The 17,250-nt window shown below is 43.1% G+C and overlaps 1 protein-coding gene across 1 annotated transcript in view; it reads right to left on the reverse strand.

Annotated features, from left to right (window-relative positions):
* Positions 1-17,250, reverse strand: part of LOC126248070 (probable medium-chain specific acyl-CoA dehydrogenase, mitochondrial) — a 209,362-nt gene that overhangs the window by 52,070 nt on the left and 140,042 nt on the right. Inside the window, exon 9 of the mRNA XM_049948721.1 lies at positions 3,584-3,685. Coding sequence (XP_049804678.1) covers positions 3,584-3,685 — 102 coding nt within the window. The remainder of the gene's footprint in view (positions 1-3,583; positions 3,686-17,250) is intronic.

Genomic DNA, 17,250 nt, shown 5'->3' on the forward strand with positions numbered 1-17,250 from the left:
AAGAAATTATGCTTTACTGTCGCAGAAGCATCTATTGACAATGATGTCAGTGTTATCTGCCTGTGTGTTCACTTGAGACATAACAAGTTGGAACTCTTCCATCTGTTATATTTTCTTCTCCCATGAATAACTAGATTTTTTTAGTGTATTTTCAGTACACCTGGATATGAAATATACAAAATGCAGAGGGATATGTTACTGTATTTTGACAAAGTTCTCCTTAAATTCAGGGTTCAGTTGGTCCCACTGATTGATTGCAATGCTGCAATTAGTTTTACAGGAAGCTCACTTGATTAGAAGTTAAAGGTAACTGAAAATTCTTCTACAGTAAGTAATGGAGAAACATTTTGAGCTAATCCATAGAATCCAAGGTATTGTTACCACTCATTTGACAGCAGATATTCTTCTCTTAGAGCAAGCATACTTTCAGTTACCTGAAACCAATTAATTTTCAATGCCTACGTTATTCCATAAGTTATGTTGGTCAAAACTTTGTCTATTTTGCCTTTGTGCTTGCTATATTCTGAACTCTGACACAGTACTTTTATTAATATATTTTTTCCAAATCAGATTACACCCATTATTTATTAATTCGGCCACTGTTTAAGATAGTGGATAATTTATAATAATATCAACTTATTTTCAAGATAGATGCCATGCTCATAGTTAGGGTAATCCCAAAGTGGAATCGTAGGAGGGTTCCATATATTTTTATTATTTACCGATCTTCAACACTTTCCTTATATCAGGAAACAGTCAAGTTTTATAGTCCCTTAAAACAGTAAAATCTAATCTAGCCAATTTTCAAAACAGTATATATTTTCTGGAATCAGCAAATATCTGTATACCATTCTTTACATAGGCCATCTCACCTCAAAATTGTCAGAAAAGACTTGAGTCAACTAGAGACATACAAAAGTAACTAAGGATTTTAATTTGTTTTTCTTTAATAGAGTAGACAATACATTTAGCAGTTCTTTTGCTTTGCTGAATTTTAGAACTGAGAAGTCTCTTTTTATAGGAATATGCTTCCTTTTTTTTCAAAAAAGGTGTACGATGGAGGACAGCAACTATGCAACCCTTACAGCATTTGCTCTGCAGAAAGGGATTATGTTCAAAGATTCTGGAAAGGCTGTAGAACTGTTTTACCTAGGTGAAAATATTGGCTTGTATTGGCCTGTATGAGGAGTTCAGCTGTCACTGAGAATACGTTAGCAGCAGTGTGAAAAATAAGATAGTGATCATGTTGCAAACTGGCATAAATTATTTTCTTTAGACCTAAGTAAGGTGTATCAAATATTTCGAGAATGGTAGGATTCTTGTTAAGTATCCCTGGCTCCAATGCCTTTGCAAAGCAAATCATTTCATTTGTGAAGGATAAGAGGTCTAAATTTGTTGAACATCTGTTTCTTGTGTTAATAAAGTCATAACTCCAGCTGACAGTGAACTATAAAAGTGTGCCCTTCTCAGAAATATTTAAATCTGCAAAAACCGATATTCAATAATTGTTCAAAAGTGCCAGAGGTTCAGTGAAATACAATTAGAATTAATCTGTATGTGACTAACTCTTGAAAATGATAAATATGTACTTTTGATGTTCTTTAAATGTGTACTTCCGAAAACTTAATATTTTTTGCACTCTATTAAATATATGGAAGGCCTATGTAATTACTTGTGTGATATGATATATATGTGTATTTCAGCTAAGAAAGTTTTGCTGTGATCAAAGTCCTCACTTATTTTTCACACTATGCATGGGCTAAGGTTACCATATTTTGTAAAATAAAAAAAAATGAGTATCATGGGGACAGTCTATTCCTTTCCAACTACTGTATTGAGATGTGCAGTTGTGAACCTGATGAACACTGAAGTATCTATGCTAAGCTTCAGTTAATTTTTATACTAAAAATAATAATTTCCATTTGCTAGTAGACAAAAAACCAAATATAATGACATAAGAAATTTAAAGTGGTTTATAATTATAGCACACAATCTATAATTTTTATAAAAGTTCCTTTATAAACTTATGATCCAGGTGTGTGTGGGACACAATGACATGGAGGAGAGGGCTGAGAGGGTGATAAAGGACAGAGGAAGAGGAGACTGGTGAGAGGACGATGTGAGTGTAAAATCAGTTAAGAGCAGCTTACAGAGACAAAATTGGAGGTGGGTGTGGGCAGAGGCTACCAGACTCTGAGGCCAGGAATAATGCAGTCTTGAAGGACAAGTTTTAAGCACAATTCCCATCCATGTAATACAGAGAAGATGGTCTCTGCGTGGGGCAGGGAAGGGGATGGATCTATAAAACTCACCTTGTGAGGCAGCCTGTGAAGTCAAGAATATTGTGTTTAACCACATGTTTGGGCTTTAAGTGGTCAACTCTGATCTTGGCCACAGTTTGACAGTGGCCCTACATTTGAGTGGACAGATAATTGGTGGTTATAATCACATAACAAGCTGCACAAAGGTTACAGTATAGTTGTATATGATGTGCCTGCTTTCACAGATGACCATGCCACTGATAGGAGAGGAAACACCTATGACTGAAATAGGATGTACTGGGTGGGTATATAGAACATATGTTGCACCTGGGTCTTCTACAGGGATATGACCATGTGGCAAGAAGTTTTGAGAAGGTATAGGGCATGACCACCCACCAGCTGTCCATCCAGATGATTAGCTGTCATCAAAATTTGTCCAAGAGGAGTGCTGACCACCCAGTGGCTGAACATATACTGAGCACAACATGCTTGACCTGTGCCATCTCGATCCTCCCCCTGCCCTATCCTGAATACAAGCTTCTCTGAACTATGTAGATGAGACTTGCCCTGATTACTTATTTGCGTTGGCTAAGTAGTGAAACGTTTCAGTATAAAAGAAACAACTTTAAGCATCTATATTCAAAAAAAATTTCACTTTTAATTACTTAATTACTGTCTTAGAACCATCATTAATGTTGACAGTTGTGAAACTGAACAAACAATAAGAAGTGGGTTCGGAATCTTTATCAAATTATTCTGCATTATACTCCACAGTGATAATCGCAGGACACACATTGCCCATGAAAAACCACATCTTACATAGTTTTACTGTGAAATTACCTATCTACCCTGCATTCAAAATGTAGTTTTCCTAACTTTCACAGTTTTATGTAGTTGAAAGTCTTTTTGAGGGAAGTACTTGTATAGTGACATGACAGTATATCTAATATAATAACAAAATTTCAAAACCCTGTCTGATCCTTGAGGATGTGGAATACATTAGCATATTTTTGTTTATCTAGTGTTGCTTCCTCAGACTTGATTTAGATGCTTCACTGGAAATTGAAATACAAAAATTATACTCAGAGGTTCATTTTCGTTTCTTAGGCATTAAGAAATGTTTAAATTTTTATAAGGTATTTGTTTCCAAAATTAAAATTAAATACTTTTTAGAAATTTACTCACCAGAAGTACACTCTATTAATTATTATTTCTAACCAGATGAGACGACAATTCAAGAATGAAACTGCTTATGACACTGCTTCAAAAGTAAAAGGAGTAAGTAAACTGATGAAACTTATAGCTTTGCTGCCTTTACTTACTTGATGATTTGCAATAGTAGTTCCAAATGTCTTCCTCTCAAGAGAGTATTTTGTTGCCTCATCCAGTGCTCGTTGCGCTAATCCCACTGCACCAGCAGCAACCTGAAGAACAAAGGATAAAAATCATTTCAATGGGTTAGCATCATCATTAAATTCTGTGTGTTCATATACTGTACTCTTAGAGTTAAATAGGTACTCTGAAATATGTTACAATGAAAAGGATAATTTTCTAGATAATTTATAGTGAATTGCAAAGTTTTTCTCACTTATTTTTCTGCTGCCCCTTCTGTGAATTGATTGCTTAAATGCCTTTGTGTGTAATTGTATGTACATGGTTTCCACAGCACCAGTATGTAACTGAAGAATATTCAAAGGACTGACTCCAAAATTCAGTTCATGGATTGTTGCCAGTAATTTTTTATGAGAGACTTGTTTCTGTTCTTTCAAACCTCTACTAATTAAAAAAAATTTGGCCTTTTCGTTGAACTCTCCTCCAAGGTAGAGTAATCTGACTGTTCACGGTGCTTTTCTCTGTCTATGCCTAATGCCTTCTATTAGCTAAATATAATTTGGATTACATGCACAGTTTAGCAGTGTTCTGATGTTTTGTAAGCAATCCCTTTCACAGACAAACTGCAATGTCCTACTATTTTTCCTGTAAATTGATCCCTGCCACTTATACCTACAACTTACTCTGTGAGATTATTCTACTTCATATCACCTTTTGTTTATACTTCCAGGTACTTACATGACATGACAGGTTCCAGTTGCGACTCATTAATTGTCTGTTTATAAGCATCTATATTTTCACATTTCATTTCATGATGTGCACAGCCTCACATTTCTCTCCATTAAGACCTAGATGCCAATCTTAGCATGAAGCTAATATTTTGTCAATACTAGACTACATATAGCTAGAGTTATTTTGAGATAACACTTTCTCATTTATTACCATGTCATTTATAAATAGCTTGAGATTGTTGTATATATTAATGACTTGGTGTGTGGCATTAGTTGCAAACAGCTCACTTTCTTGGGGCAAATCTGAAATTTCTTCTGTTTCTGTCGATGATGTCTACATTTATATCTATACCTGCACCTGCACCTGCACCTGCACATACACACATGCATGCATATATACATACATACATAATACATACTCTGCAAGCCACCATATAATATATGGTGGAGAATACCATGTACCATTACTAGTCTCTTCCTTTCCTATTCCACTTGCAAATGGATGAGCACTAATTCCTCTTACCTTGTTTTTATGGTCCTTACATGAAACAAATATTGTGGCAGTAGAACTGTCCTGCAGTTAGCCACAAATGACAGTTCTCCAAATTTTCTCAATAGTGTTCCACAAAATGAATACTGTCTTCCTTTCAGGGATTCTCATTTCAGTTTATTGACCCATGTGGCTCAGCTTCCTTTGAATTCCTGGGGTCCGTCTGTCCTTTCTTTCACTTCTGAGATGTTCTTGTTCTGGTGGAGGTGCACACCTAACAGCAGCAGTTCAATTTCGGCAATGATGACTGTGAGAGGATGTGATTGGTAGTATGGCAGACAGAGCCATCAATGCAGGGCAGTCGAGTGCAGCGGCTGTGGTTGGACGGAAGTGACAGCAACACTTACGGTGTCACCGTCAGAACAGACAGGAGATGGCACCATTGTTGTTCAGAATGAGAGGGCCACAGGTGTTTGCATCCAGTTGAATGGGATCATCACCCATCCTGGTCATTTTTCCACTATTTATTTACCGTCTTTAATTTCCATTGTCTGGTGGAGTGGCTGTAGTGCTGTGATCCCAGACACATCTTCTGAGGCTAGATACAATTTCTGACTTATGGCTTAGCTATTTGCTTACATGAATTCCTGTAAGAATGAGTATGGCTGGTGTATCCTTGCTGGCAGTTGTTATATTTATCCAATTAATCTGAAGGTCCACCCAATGTTCTATTCCGGATACATCCCAACAGCTTTGGGGTAATGGGTGTGTATCATTAACTTCAGCTACGAACTGTCCAAGTTGCTGCCTCATCTGAGTTGCCATAAGCTGGGTGGCTGTTTGCTTTAACCTTTGTATCTGTCAGCCACCTCTTGAATCACTCTAGGTCTCCATGACATCTTTCTGGTGTTTTGGTTCAATATGACCATGTGGAGTTGTGGACCTTGGAAATGCCAAGATTAAAAGACGACAGGCAGAAACCATGTTGCCTGTGGTTTCACAAAGACCTGTGCTATTTTGCACCAGACTGATATTTCAGCCATTGTCAGTTTTCGTAACCAGTGTCGCTACTTCTCAACCAAATATCTTCTCAATTGGTCTCGCAAGAGTTGAGTACACCCCGCTTGCCAGCAGCACTAAACACACCCAGATGGTGACCCATCTACGTGCCTCCCCCTGCAGGTCCGGGGTAAGAATAGGCCCGAGGTATTCCTGCCTGTCGTAAGAGGCGACTAAAAGGAGTTTCAACCGTTTCGGCCTTCCATGTGATGGTCCCCCTTGGGCTTTGACCTCCTTTTTTCAAAATTCTACAGAAGTACGAGACTTTTGGGGAAGGACACCTTACGTGGTGTATCACTGGTCCTCAGTGCACTAAGACCTTGGCACTCAGCATTGTAACGGCGTTGTAACCACACCCATTATTCCTCAAATTGGGCCCACACGCCTGATGGGTTGTACAAGTTACACCCATAGTGCGTCCCCATCTGCACCTACGATCATGATGGACTTTCCATGGCACCCGAAATCCAGCACGGTAACCAGCCCGTTGTGGTGGGGTCGTCATGTACCCTCTAGGTTGTAGCCCCCTGACAACACAGGGATCGTACTGCCGATACCTGAGCTGCACCCCCCCCACGTCGGCCAAGGAGTAGATGCCCGTCTCCTTGGGGCATCAGGACTCCCAGCAATGGTCATCCTGCCAGGTGGCCCTTGCTGAGGCTGGGTGGCGCCCATGGGCAGAGCCCCTGGTCGGAGTGGGTGGTATTGGGCGGACGTTTCGCAGATGAAACGTCAACATGTATCAGGTCGATCTGCGGTCGAGTCTTTTAAAAAGAAAGGTACTGTCTCTGGTTCTAGTTCTCCTGCTCTTTCCCCCTTGGCCACTCCCTGGGAGGAAGGACAGGCCCGCCGCCTTGGGGCGAAGTACTTCCCCCACTATTTAGTCTGTTCTCAGACCGATGGGGGGACGTTCATCACCTCCAAGTCCATGTTCTTTGTCCAGCACATCGAGGACATCTTTGGGGAAATCGAGGCTCTCAGTAAAATGCGTTCGGGGTCCGTTCTTATAAAGACCACCTCCGCCAAACAGTCGGCGGCACTCCAGGCATGTGACCGACTAGGGGACATCCCAGTGTCCATTGTCCCGCATCTGGCACTGAATAGGACGCAGGGGGTTAGTTTTCATCGGGACCTCCTGCTGCAATCTGCGGAGGAGCTCAGGGCCAACCTGGAGCGTCGAGGCGTGCATTTCGTCCGGCGAGTCCAGCGCGGCCCCAAAGACCGTCGAATCGACACCAGGGCCTTTATCCTCACCTTCGAGGGGGACATTCTCCCGGAGAAGGTAAAGGTGATGTGCTACCAGTGCGACGTGCGACCTCCTATGCGCTGCTTTCGGTGTTTGCGCTTTGGGTACATGTCGTCACGGTGTGAGGCTGAGCCCCTTTGTGGCGATTGTGGACGTCCTCTTTGTGAGGAACATACATGCACCCCACCACCTCGGTGCGTCAATTGTCCTGGCATCCACTCGCCTATATCTTTAGACTGCCCCGCGTATCAGATGGAGAAGAAGATTCAAGAATTAAAAACTTTGGATCGTCTCTCTTATTCTGAGGCCAGGATGAAGTATGACTGTCTCCATCCCGTGACGTTAACAACTTCGTTTGCCTCAGTCGTGTCCACTCCTTCCACAGTATCCTCACCCCTATCCTGTCCCCCCTCCACCTCCTCACCCCATCCGGGGTCTATGCCTCCGCCTCCCAAATCCCTCCCTTCCAAATCCTCCTCCCTCGCAGCCCCTGCCCCCCCCCTGCCTCCTCTGCCCCAGGGGCCACCCTTCCTCCCCCTCCCCCTCCCCCTCCCCCTCCCCCTCCCCCACCTGAGAAGCAATCCTCTTCTCAGGCGTCCATCGGGGAAACGTTTAGGACCCCAGCTTCCGTGGTCCGTCGTTCCAAAACGGACCCCGCGCTTGAGAACCTTCTTCGGGTCCAGTCCACCATCCCCATGCCTCATCGGACTTCCAAGAAGGCCTCCAAGAAGAAGTCTTTATCCCCCTCTCCACCCTGGCGCGCTTCATCTGACGCTCCATATGCGAGTCGCTGCTCCCGGCCGTCCTCAGTTTCGCCGGGACACTCTGCTGCCAGACGCTCAGCTGGCCTCTCGTCGGAGAATGATGATGCCCCTCCTACGCAACCCGGGAAAGCGGCCGCAGATGGTGACGACTCGATGAAACAGGATCTGCCTCCCGCCGGTTGTAGCGTTGTTCCCTCGAAACCTGGCCCTCCGCGGCCGTCGAGGTGACCAGCTCTTCACCCGTTTCATTCCCCCTTTTTTCTGACTAGCGATGGCTTTGTTCCATTGGAACATAAGAGGTATTCGATCTAATCGGGAGGAATTACAACTGCTCCTCCGCCTGCACTGTCCGCTCATCCTTGGTCTCCAGGAAACCAAGTTGCGCCCGACTGACCGTTTTGCTTTTACCCACTATACCTCGGAGTGGTCTGACCTCACCCCTGTGGACGGTATTCCAGCTCATGGTGGGGTCATGTTGCTCGTTTGGGACGATGTCTATTACCATCCCATCCCATTGACCACCCCTCTCCAAGCAATAGCTGTCCGTATTACTCTTTCTGCCTTTACTTTTTCTGTTTGTACCATCTACACTCCATCATCATCCTCAGTTAGTCGGGCTGACATGATGCACCTGATTGTTCAGCTTCCTCTGCCGTTTTTATTGTTTGGCGACTTCAATGCCCGTCTTCCCCTTTGAGGCTGCCCTGCATCCTGTCAGAGAGGCTCCCTCTTGGCGGATGTCTTCAACCATCTCAATCTTGTCTGCCTCAATACTGGTGCCCCGAATTTCCTCTCGGACTCTACTCATACCTACTTCCACTTGGACCTCTCGATCTGTTCTACCACTCTTGCCCGTCGGTTCGAGTGGTATGTCCTTTCTGACACCTATTCGAGCGACCACTTCCCCTGTGTCATTTGTCTCCTGCACCACACCCCATCCCCACGTCCTTCGAGCTGGAACATACCGAAAGCTGACTGGGGACTTTACTCCTCCCTGGCGATATTTCTGGACCATGATTTTCTCAGTTGTGACAGTCAGGTCGAATACCTCACGGCTGTTATCATCAATGCTGTCTAATGTTCCATTCCTCGTACTACCTCTTCTTCACGTCACGTTTCCGTCCCCTGGTGGAACGAGGCTTGTAGAGATGCTATTCGTGCTCGACGACGTGCTTCACGAACCTTTCGCCGCCATCCTACGTTGGCGAATTGTATTGGATACAAACAATTCTGAGCGCAATCCCGTAGAGTCATCAAAGACAACAAAAAGCTTGTTGGGCCTCTTTCACCAGCTCCTTTAACAGTTTTACTCCGTCTTCTGTCGTCTGGGGTGGCCTGCGCCGGCTGTCGGGCATTAAGGCCCACTCTTCGATACCTGGCCTGACTTCAGGTAATGAGGTCTTTGTTGATCCTGTCGATGTCTCAAACGCCTTCGGCCGCTTTTTCGCGGAGGTTTCAAGCTCCGTCCGTTACCACCCTGCCTTCCTTACCAGGAAAGAGGCAGAAGAGGCTAGGCGACCCTCCTTCCACTCGCTGAATATGGAAAATAATAAAGCCCCCTTTACTATGCGGGAACTCGAACGTGCACTTGCACTGTCCCGGTCCTCTGCTCTGGGGCCAGATGCCATTCACGTTCAGATGCTGGCACACCTTTCTCCGGCAGGCAAAAGCTTCCTTCTTCGTGCCTACAATCGTGTCTGGACTGAAGGTTAGGTCCCCATGCGTTGGCTTGACACCGTCATTGTCTATCCTTCCCGGGTTTGGGTATAGGAACACCTTCCTTCGTGTTACCGTCCCATTTCTCTTACAAGCTATGTCTGTAAGGTGATGGAGCGCATGGTTAACGCTCAGTTAGTTTGGATTCTTGAATCTTGACGGCTACTTACCAATGTTCAATGCGGCTTTTGTCGCCGCCGCTCCTCTGTTGACCACCTTGTGACCTTGTCGACATTCATCATGGACAACTTTTTGCGAAAGCGCCAAACGGTAGCCGTGTTCTTCGATTTGGGGAAGGCTTATGATACCTGTTGGAGAGGAGGTATCCTCCGCACTATGCACAGGTGGGGTCTACGCGGTCGCCTGCCCCTTTTTATTCATTCCTTTTTAACAGATCGAAAGTTTAGGGTACGTGTGGGTTCCGTATTGTCAGACGTCTTCCTCCAGGAGAACGGAGTGCCTCAGGGCTCCGTCTTGAGCGTAGCCCTTTTTGCCATAGCGATCAATCCAATTATGGATTGCATTCCACCTAATGTCTCAGGCTCTCTTTTTGTCGATGACTTCGCGATCTACTGCAGCGCCCAGAGAACATGCCTCCTGGAGCGCTGCCTTCAGCATTGTCTAGACAGCCTATACTCCTGGAGTGTGGCAAATGGCTTCCGGTTCTCTCAAGAGAAGACGGTTTGCATCAACTTTTGGCGATATAAAGCATTCCTTCCGCCATCCTTACATCTCGGTCCCGTTGTTCTCCCATTCGTGGAAACAACTTGGTTTCTAGAGCTCACACTGGACAGGAAACTTTGTTGGTCTCCGCACGTCTCTTATTTGGCTGCCCGTTGTACACGTTCCCTTAATGTCCTCAGAGTTCTTAGTGGTTCATCTTGGGGAGCGGATCGCACTGTCATGCTTCGCTTGTATCGGTCCATAGTCCGATCAAAGCTGGATTATGGGAGCCTCGTCTATTCGTCTCTTCGGCCATCCCTCTTACGCCGTCTCAACTCCATCCACCATTGGGGGTTACGTCTTGCGACCAGAGCATTCTACACTAGTCCCGTCGAGAGTCTTTATGCTAAAGCTGCCGAATTACCATTGACCTACCGGCGCGATGTACTGCTTTGTCGGTATGCCTGCCGGCTGTTGTCAATACCCGACCACCCCTCTTATCAGTCCTTCTTCGCCGATTCTCTCGACCGTCAGTATGGGTTGTATGTGTCTGCCCTGCTGCCCCCTGGAGTCCACTTTCGTTGCCTGCTTCGACAATTGGATTTTGCCCTCCCTACCACCTTCAGAGAGGGTGAGAGCCCGACACCACCTTGGCTCCAGGCTCCGGTTCATATTTATCTCGACCTCAGCTCACTCCCAAAGAAGGGTACTCCGGCTGCAGAGTATTGCTCACGGTTTGTCAAACTTTGTGCGCGACTTGCCAGTCACACCTTTAATTACACTAATGGCTCCAAAACTGATGATGGTGTCGTCTGTGCCTTTGTCGTCGGGGCCGTCACCTTTAAATACCGGCTCCTCGACCAGTTTTCCAGCTTTACGGCCGAGCTTTTCGCTCTCCATCAGGCCGTTCAGTATGCCCGCCGTCACCGCTGTTCATCGTATGTACTCTGCTCTGATTCCCTCAGTGCTCTTCAGAGCCTTGGAGCTCCATATCCGGTCCATCCCTTGGTGCAACGGATCCAGCAGTCTCTCCATTCTTTTGCTGATGATGGCTCTCCTGTCAGCGTTCTGTGGGTTCCCGGCCATGTAGGAGTGCCTGGGAATGAGGCTGCTAATGCTGTAGCCAAGGCTGCGGTCCTGCCTCGGCCAGCCTCCCATTGTGTCCCGTCATCTGACATTAGTGGGGTTGTTTGTATGAGGCTTGTGTCTTTGTGGTGGGATACTTGGTCATCACTTCAAGGAAACAAGCTCCGGGCAGTAAAACCGTTCCCAACTGCTTGGACAACCTCCTCCCAACCATCTTGGCGAGAAGAGGTCCTTCTGACCAGGTTGCGGATTGGGCATTGCCGGTTTAGCCACCGCTACCTGCTCTCCAGTGACCCAGCCCCGTAGTGCCCTTGTGGTCATGCATTAACAGTGCGCCATGTTTTATTGTCGTGTCCCCGTTTTAGTCAATCTCGTGTTGTCCTGTCTCTGCCATCTACTTTACAGGATATTTTAGCTGATGACGCTCGAGCAGCTGCTCGTGTCCTTCGTTTCATTACTTTGACTGGCTTGTCCAAAGACATCTAACTCTTTCACTTATTTTATCTGCATCTTTGTAAGAACTTTCTGGTGTTCCCCCCCCCCCCCCCCCTCCCTTGAGTTTTACTAGATTGTATGTGCTCTAACAATTGTGACTGGGCACTAATGACCTCAGTAGTTGGGGGCCCTAAACCCCAAACAAAAAAAGAAAACAAAAAAAAAATAAACATCTTTGTGCTAGCCAAGCATGACAGTGCTTTACTTCAGTGATCTGACGGGAATTGGTGTTACCACCACGAAAAGGCTGTTGGCACCGTTAATCACACGAAAAAGAAATTTTGTCATCCTTCAGAAAGATAAAGCCACTCAAAGATGACACTTCCCTGTATACAAGAGCATCATTAGCAAATAGCTGCACACTGATGCTGATGCTCATCCTGCCTGTCAGATCATTTATTAATGTAGAGAACAAGATACTATGGCACACCTGACAATACCCATGTCTCTGATGAACACTCGTCATTGAAGACAAAATACTGGGTTCTGTTGCTTAAGAAGTGTTAGAGGAGCTCACATATCTGGGAACCTATTTTGTATACTGAGACTCTGCTGTGGGGCACCATTTCAGACTGTTAACAAACACTTTCCAGAATTCTAGGAATGTGGAATCTGCCTGCTGCCCTACATCCATGGTTCACAGGATATGATGCAATATAAAAACCTTTGTCTGTACAACAAATAAGTGGTCAAACTCTGTTGATGTGTTAATTAAGAGGGCTGAAAACAAAAAAACAAGGACCCTCCATGAGAAAATGAGAACACACAGTTTTCCACTTGCAAATGTGACTCATGGCACAATGAGACAGATGTATTCCATGTACCAGATATTTCCTCTTTCATTTGGATTGTTGTCCTTTCTGTGGCAAGAATGAGAATCCCTTAAACAACACTGAGCCAATACCATAGCAGCAAAATGTATGCCATACCAAATCAGCTCTAGAAGGAACACACTCGAGCCAAACCATATGGACAGCTGAAACTATTTTCCAAGAAAGTGGGTTGACAGCCATGATGTACTACATCACCAAAAGAAAATAAAGCAATGTCTGCTACAAAGTATTGTATGCAAGGTACATTCCTTGAGATCAAACTCTGGACTGGGAACTGCCAGCAACCATGATTGTGCATGTCTCATTAGGATGCTGGGTAGTGGACTGGTAATGAATGACATAACTTTAATCACATAATTACTGAGGAAGACAACTCACCTCTGCAACTGGTGGGCAGTCCAATCTGGTAGTCTTGAGCGAGGGCTGAATGAGGAAATGAGGTACTTGTGTTCAGTGATGAGTAACATTTTCTCGTATGAAACGAAGTTATTAAATTCTGTAATGCCATAAATGATAGCCAGCACCTCATTTTCAACCTACGCATAGTTACGTACAGTAGGAAGTGTCTTCAATGCATATATGATGGACTCCTTGGCATGACCTAGATTCCGATGGGACACAACTGCACTGATACCACACTGTGAGGTGCTGGAGGATAGGGTTAATGATTTACCCAATGTGAAGGAAGCCAAGGAGGGGGCAGAGTGCAAACATTGTTTGAGAGTCTGAAATACCTATTGACAGCAGATCACACAAACTTGATGCTCTTTTGGTGAAGCTGCTTATGGGGATGGCAAATGTGCATAACCTGAGAAATGGCATTATAGGAGATATTGCTGAAAAAGTTAAAGGACTGAATCTCCTTTGGGTTTTTAGGAACTGGGAATTTGATAATGGCTTTGATGTACTCATCCATAGGGACAAGGCCATCCTTGCTAAGCACATGCAGTTTTTTTTTCCCCTAAAGGGGCATTTTTGAGACATTTCTTCCAGCTTGCAACAAATACCATTTTCCAGAAGGCATTGGAAAACCACCTGCACATTTTGTAAATGCTCCTCCCGTGCAGATACCATTACCTAGATGTTATTGAGGTAGTTTAGGCAACATGGAAGTGACATGAAAGTTGATGAGGAGTCATTAGAAAGGCTAGGTACAGCTTTTTTTCTCAAATCTGTAAATAATATCAAAAATTGCTGCTCTGCCCAAGAATCAACACTAGATTCACAATGGCCTCTTATTACTGCAGTCCACAATAGTGTTATGCAGCCAGGGTAAACATTCTGTAGTGACACCAAATCAGCCAACTATCACCAATCTGAGAGGGGCCAAATTAAAAGTATGTGATCTTTAGAAACACCCACACATCCCAAATAATTTTAGTTAAACCAAGTATTTCATAAATAGTTATAAAATACATTCAGACTAGTAAGAAATACTTAACCTATGTTTGACAGATACCTAATTTAAACCTAATGAAATTATTTTTCATACCTGAGGTACCTGTTAGATAAAAAAAATCTGAGAAAGAAACATCCACATAAATTCCAAGCAGTGCATAAAGCTATAGCTGCTGCCATGCCTACACTGTCTTTAGAAGTCTGTGGTACAATTTAATCTACAACATTGACAGAAATGCAACTTACAATGCCAGAATCATTTAAAAGGAAATTTTATTTGTGATGTTTACATGTCAATACAAACATTATTTAGTAGCAGGAATGATTGCAGTAGACAATGATCCATTGTCTATCATACAAAGGAGTGGATTTTAAGATTTGTAGGTGTCAGGCACAGTTTTTTGGGAAACTGTATGTTGGCCAAGGTATTTTACAGCAGGGTAAAACATGATCTACAACAGAATTTATGAAAAATCAAAACAAATATTTCAGGTGCTTTCATGGTTTTTGTAACTTTTATATGCACCTGTTTGCATAGTAATGACAACTCCCTGATCTTCACATTTCATTAGTTGTCTCCTGAACTGCAGTTCGAACATTGAGTTCTTCCTATTAAGCATTTTCTATTTTCTTGGGATAGAGAAAATGCAGCAAGGGAACTTAATACCATCACTGGGACATTACCAGTGAAATACATTTACTCATTTTTGAAAGTGGTGCTGATGTGGTGAAAGGTGTCTGATTTAGGAGAATCATGATCAGCCATTCAGAGCTGTAACTGAGTCATTATGGGTCTACACTGAAGTAGCAGGAATGTTGCTGCTGGTAGAGGTTTCATAATGCACTTCAATTGTTAAAGCTTAGCTTCTTTTGAATTGCCATCGGGTTTTCCTTGAGCTAACTTTACCATAGCATCAGTTGATGCAAGAACACAGTGGGGAGTGATAGCCATTTTTATTTCAACAGGTGCATTATCATATAAAGGGTATGTCACTACACATGGCTGATCACAATATACTTACTGATTTGATGTCTCATCAGTGTGTAAAGCTTTTGTAGCCTCTGAAGAATAGCAAAAAATATGTCCGTCTCTTCTGCATGTCCAAAGTAAATCTACAATTTGCAGCATTAAATAACTATTTAGACAAGACTGAGACAGCACAGAGAACCCCTCACTTACTGAGATTCTTGCTGAAAGCTAAATTAGAATGTTGTTTCAGTTCCTTAAATGAAGTTCCACATTTCTTGACTGAAGCCATTCTAAACCCAAAATTCAAGACAGAACTATATGGGGGTTGCTGAAGCTGAATGAGCTACACACAAGATCCTATCAAAATTCTGTGAAGAATCTTCCACCAGTAGCAATTTATCTCCAGTGCTTGCTAAAACAAGTAAAGGGGATGAGACTGAATAAATTATGATTCACAAAGCTGACAAGACATATTCGGGGATTGCTTAAACAAGGTGTCCAATGAAAATGACAATAGTTAGTGTAAAAGAAAAAAACTTAATTGCAAGCAAGATTGACTTATTATTTGAAGATACTTAAAATCAGTTGTAGCAGTGACTCTTATAAGTTGGTCAGCTAATGTTAAACAAAACTTAAATTCTGGCAACCTTTTGTACATTTCATCTTTCAGCTCCTTGCAGTATTGTATAAAGTATGAAGTGAAATTGCTTGTCTCTTAATGTAGAGAAACAGTGTTTATTTATTAGCCATTTTAACAAAAATAAGTTATTCTCCATGAGTTTCCTCCAGTTCAGTACTAGTACTAGTGCTTTGATTTGAAGATATTATGGTTTTGTGTTCAGAGTACCTTATGTGTGAATTGCATAAAGTTAGTTTTAAGACTTTTCCATAATTTATTGAAAAATCTGGTATCCACCAGATATTGACCTATTATCCGGTATCATACAGGTAGTAAAATTAAGGTCAGACAGTCTAGATACTGGATAGTTGCTAGATATCCCCTTCATCCCTAGGATACACATGGAGTCCTTTGTCAATGATGCTGACAAATTAGATTAAAATTAGATGAACTTTTTTGTTCATTAATCCACTCACTGAACATTGTAAACTTTTCAGATGGCTTTTTCAATGTTGTATGGCCTATGAAAGGAAACACATGTACCATTCTTTCACTTTTCCTCCTCATTATGCAGTCAGAAACATTTCACATAGGTAAGAATATGGACATATTTAAGAGAACTTGACCCACCAACACTGATATGCTATAATAACCCCAGCAAACCAATTGATTTAGATCTTTTTGTTGACCTATTCAGGTATCTAGTACTACATTCTTGTCACTGGTGTCATCATCCATATTTTCCATGAAATATTTGACCTCTCTCTGTCTTCAGAACCAGATCTCAATTAACGTCATGGTGATCATATCAGCAGGTATGCCCTTAATTGGAACAACCTCTGCCCACAGCATGCATGTGTCCACCACTGTGAATATATACATGCAGCCTTCAAATGAGGAAAGAGGGCTGACTAGGTCAATGTGAACATGCCCGAACCTCATATGCGAGCAGATGAGGGACATTTTCTGATGTCTGATTTTGCTGCTTTGGCACTGATGCATGAACAAGCCCAGGCGCACTTATTTTTTCCTGATGGAAGACCACACAAATGAATTGAGCATCTGTTTGACTGTAGCATTGGAACCAGGTTGCGTCAGGTTGTGGACACTGTTGAAAGCCATCTGTCAAAACTGAGACATGATGTAAGGCCTTGGTTTGTTTCTAGATACATCTCACCATATACTTTCTGTGCTGAGGTTATTGTAGTTCAAAACAGGCAATAGGCTGGTGATGCTGATTACATCATAGGCAACTACTTTTCTCATATCATGAATGCCAATTGACAATAGACATCCACCACAGACATACATGATGTGTTTGGATGAGATGCAGTTTTTGGAAAAAGAAAGTCAGAGCACTTATGACAGGGAGCTTTTAGCAATCAGAGAGCATCCAACACTTCCACCCACTTGTCAGGGTCTGACTAGTTACCATTTGCACTGACTACAAATCTATCGTGTCAGCATTCCAAAAGTGCTCTCCACACCATTTCAAACACATTAGAGGTTGGAAATGTCCATTGACTTTTTGGTGTATTACTGCACCAATAGTGTATTGGCTGCCATCAACAGTAAAAGCTAAGTGCA

The sequence above is a fragment of the Schistocerca nitens genome, chromosome 3 (assembly GCF_023898315.1).
Source record: "Schistocerca nitens isolate TAMUIC-IGC-003100 chromosome 3, iqSchNite1.1, whole genome shotgun sequence".
NCBI classification, from domain to species: Eukaryota; Metazoa; Arthropoda; class Insecta; order Orthoptera; family Acrididae; genus Schistocerca; species Schistocerca nitens.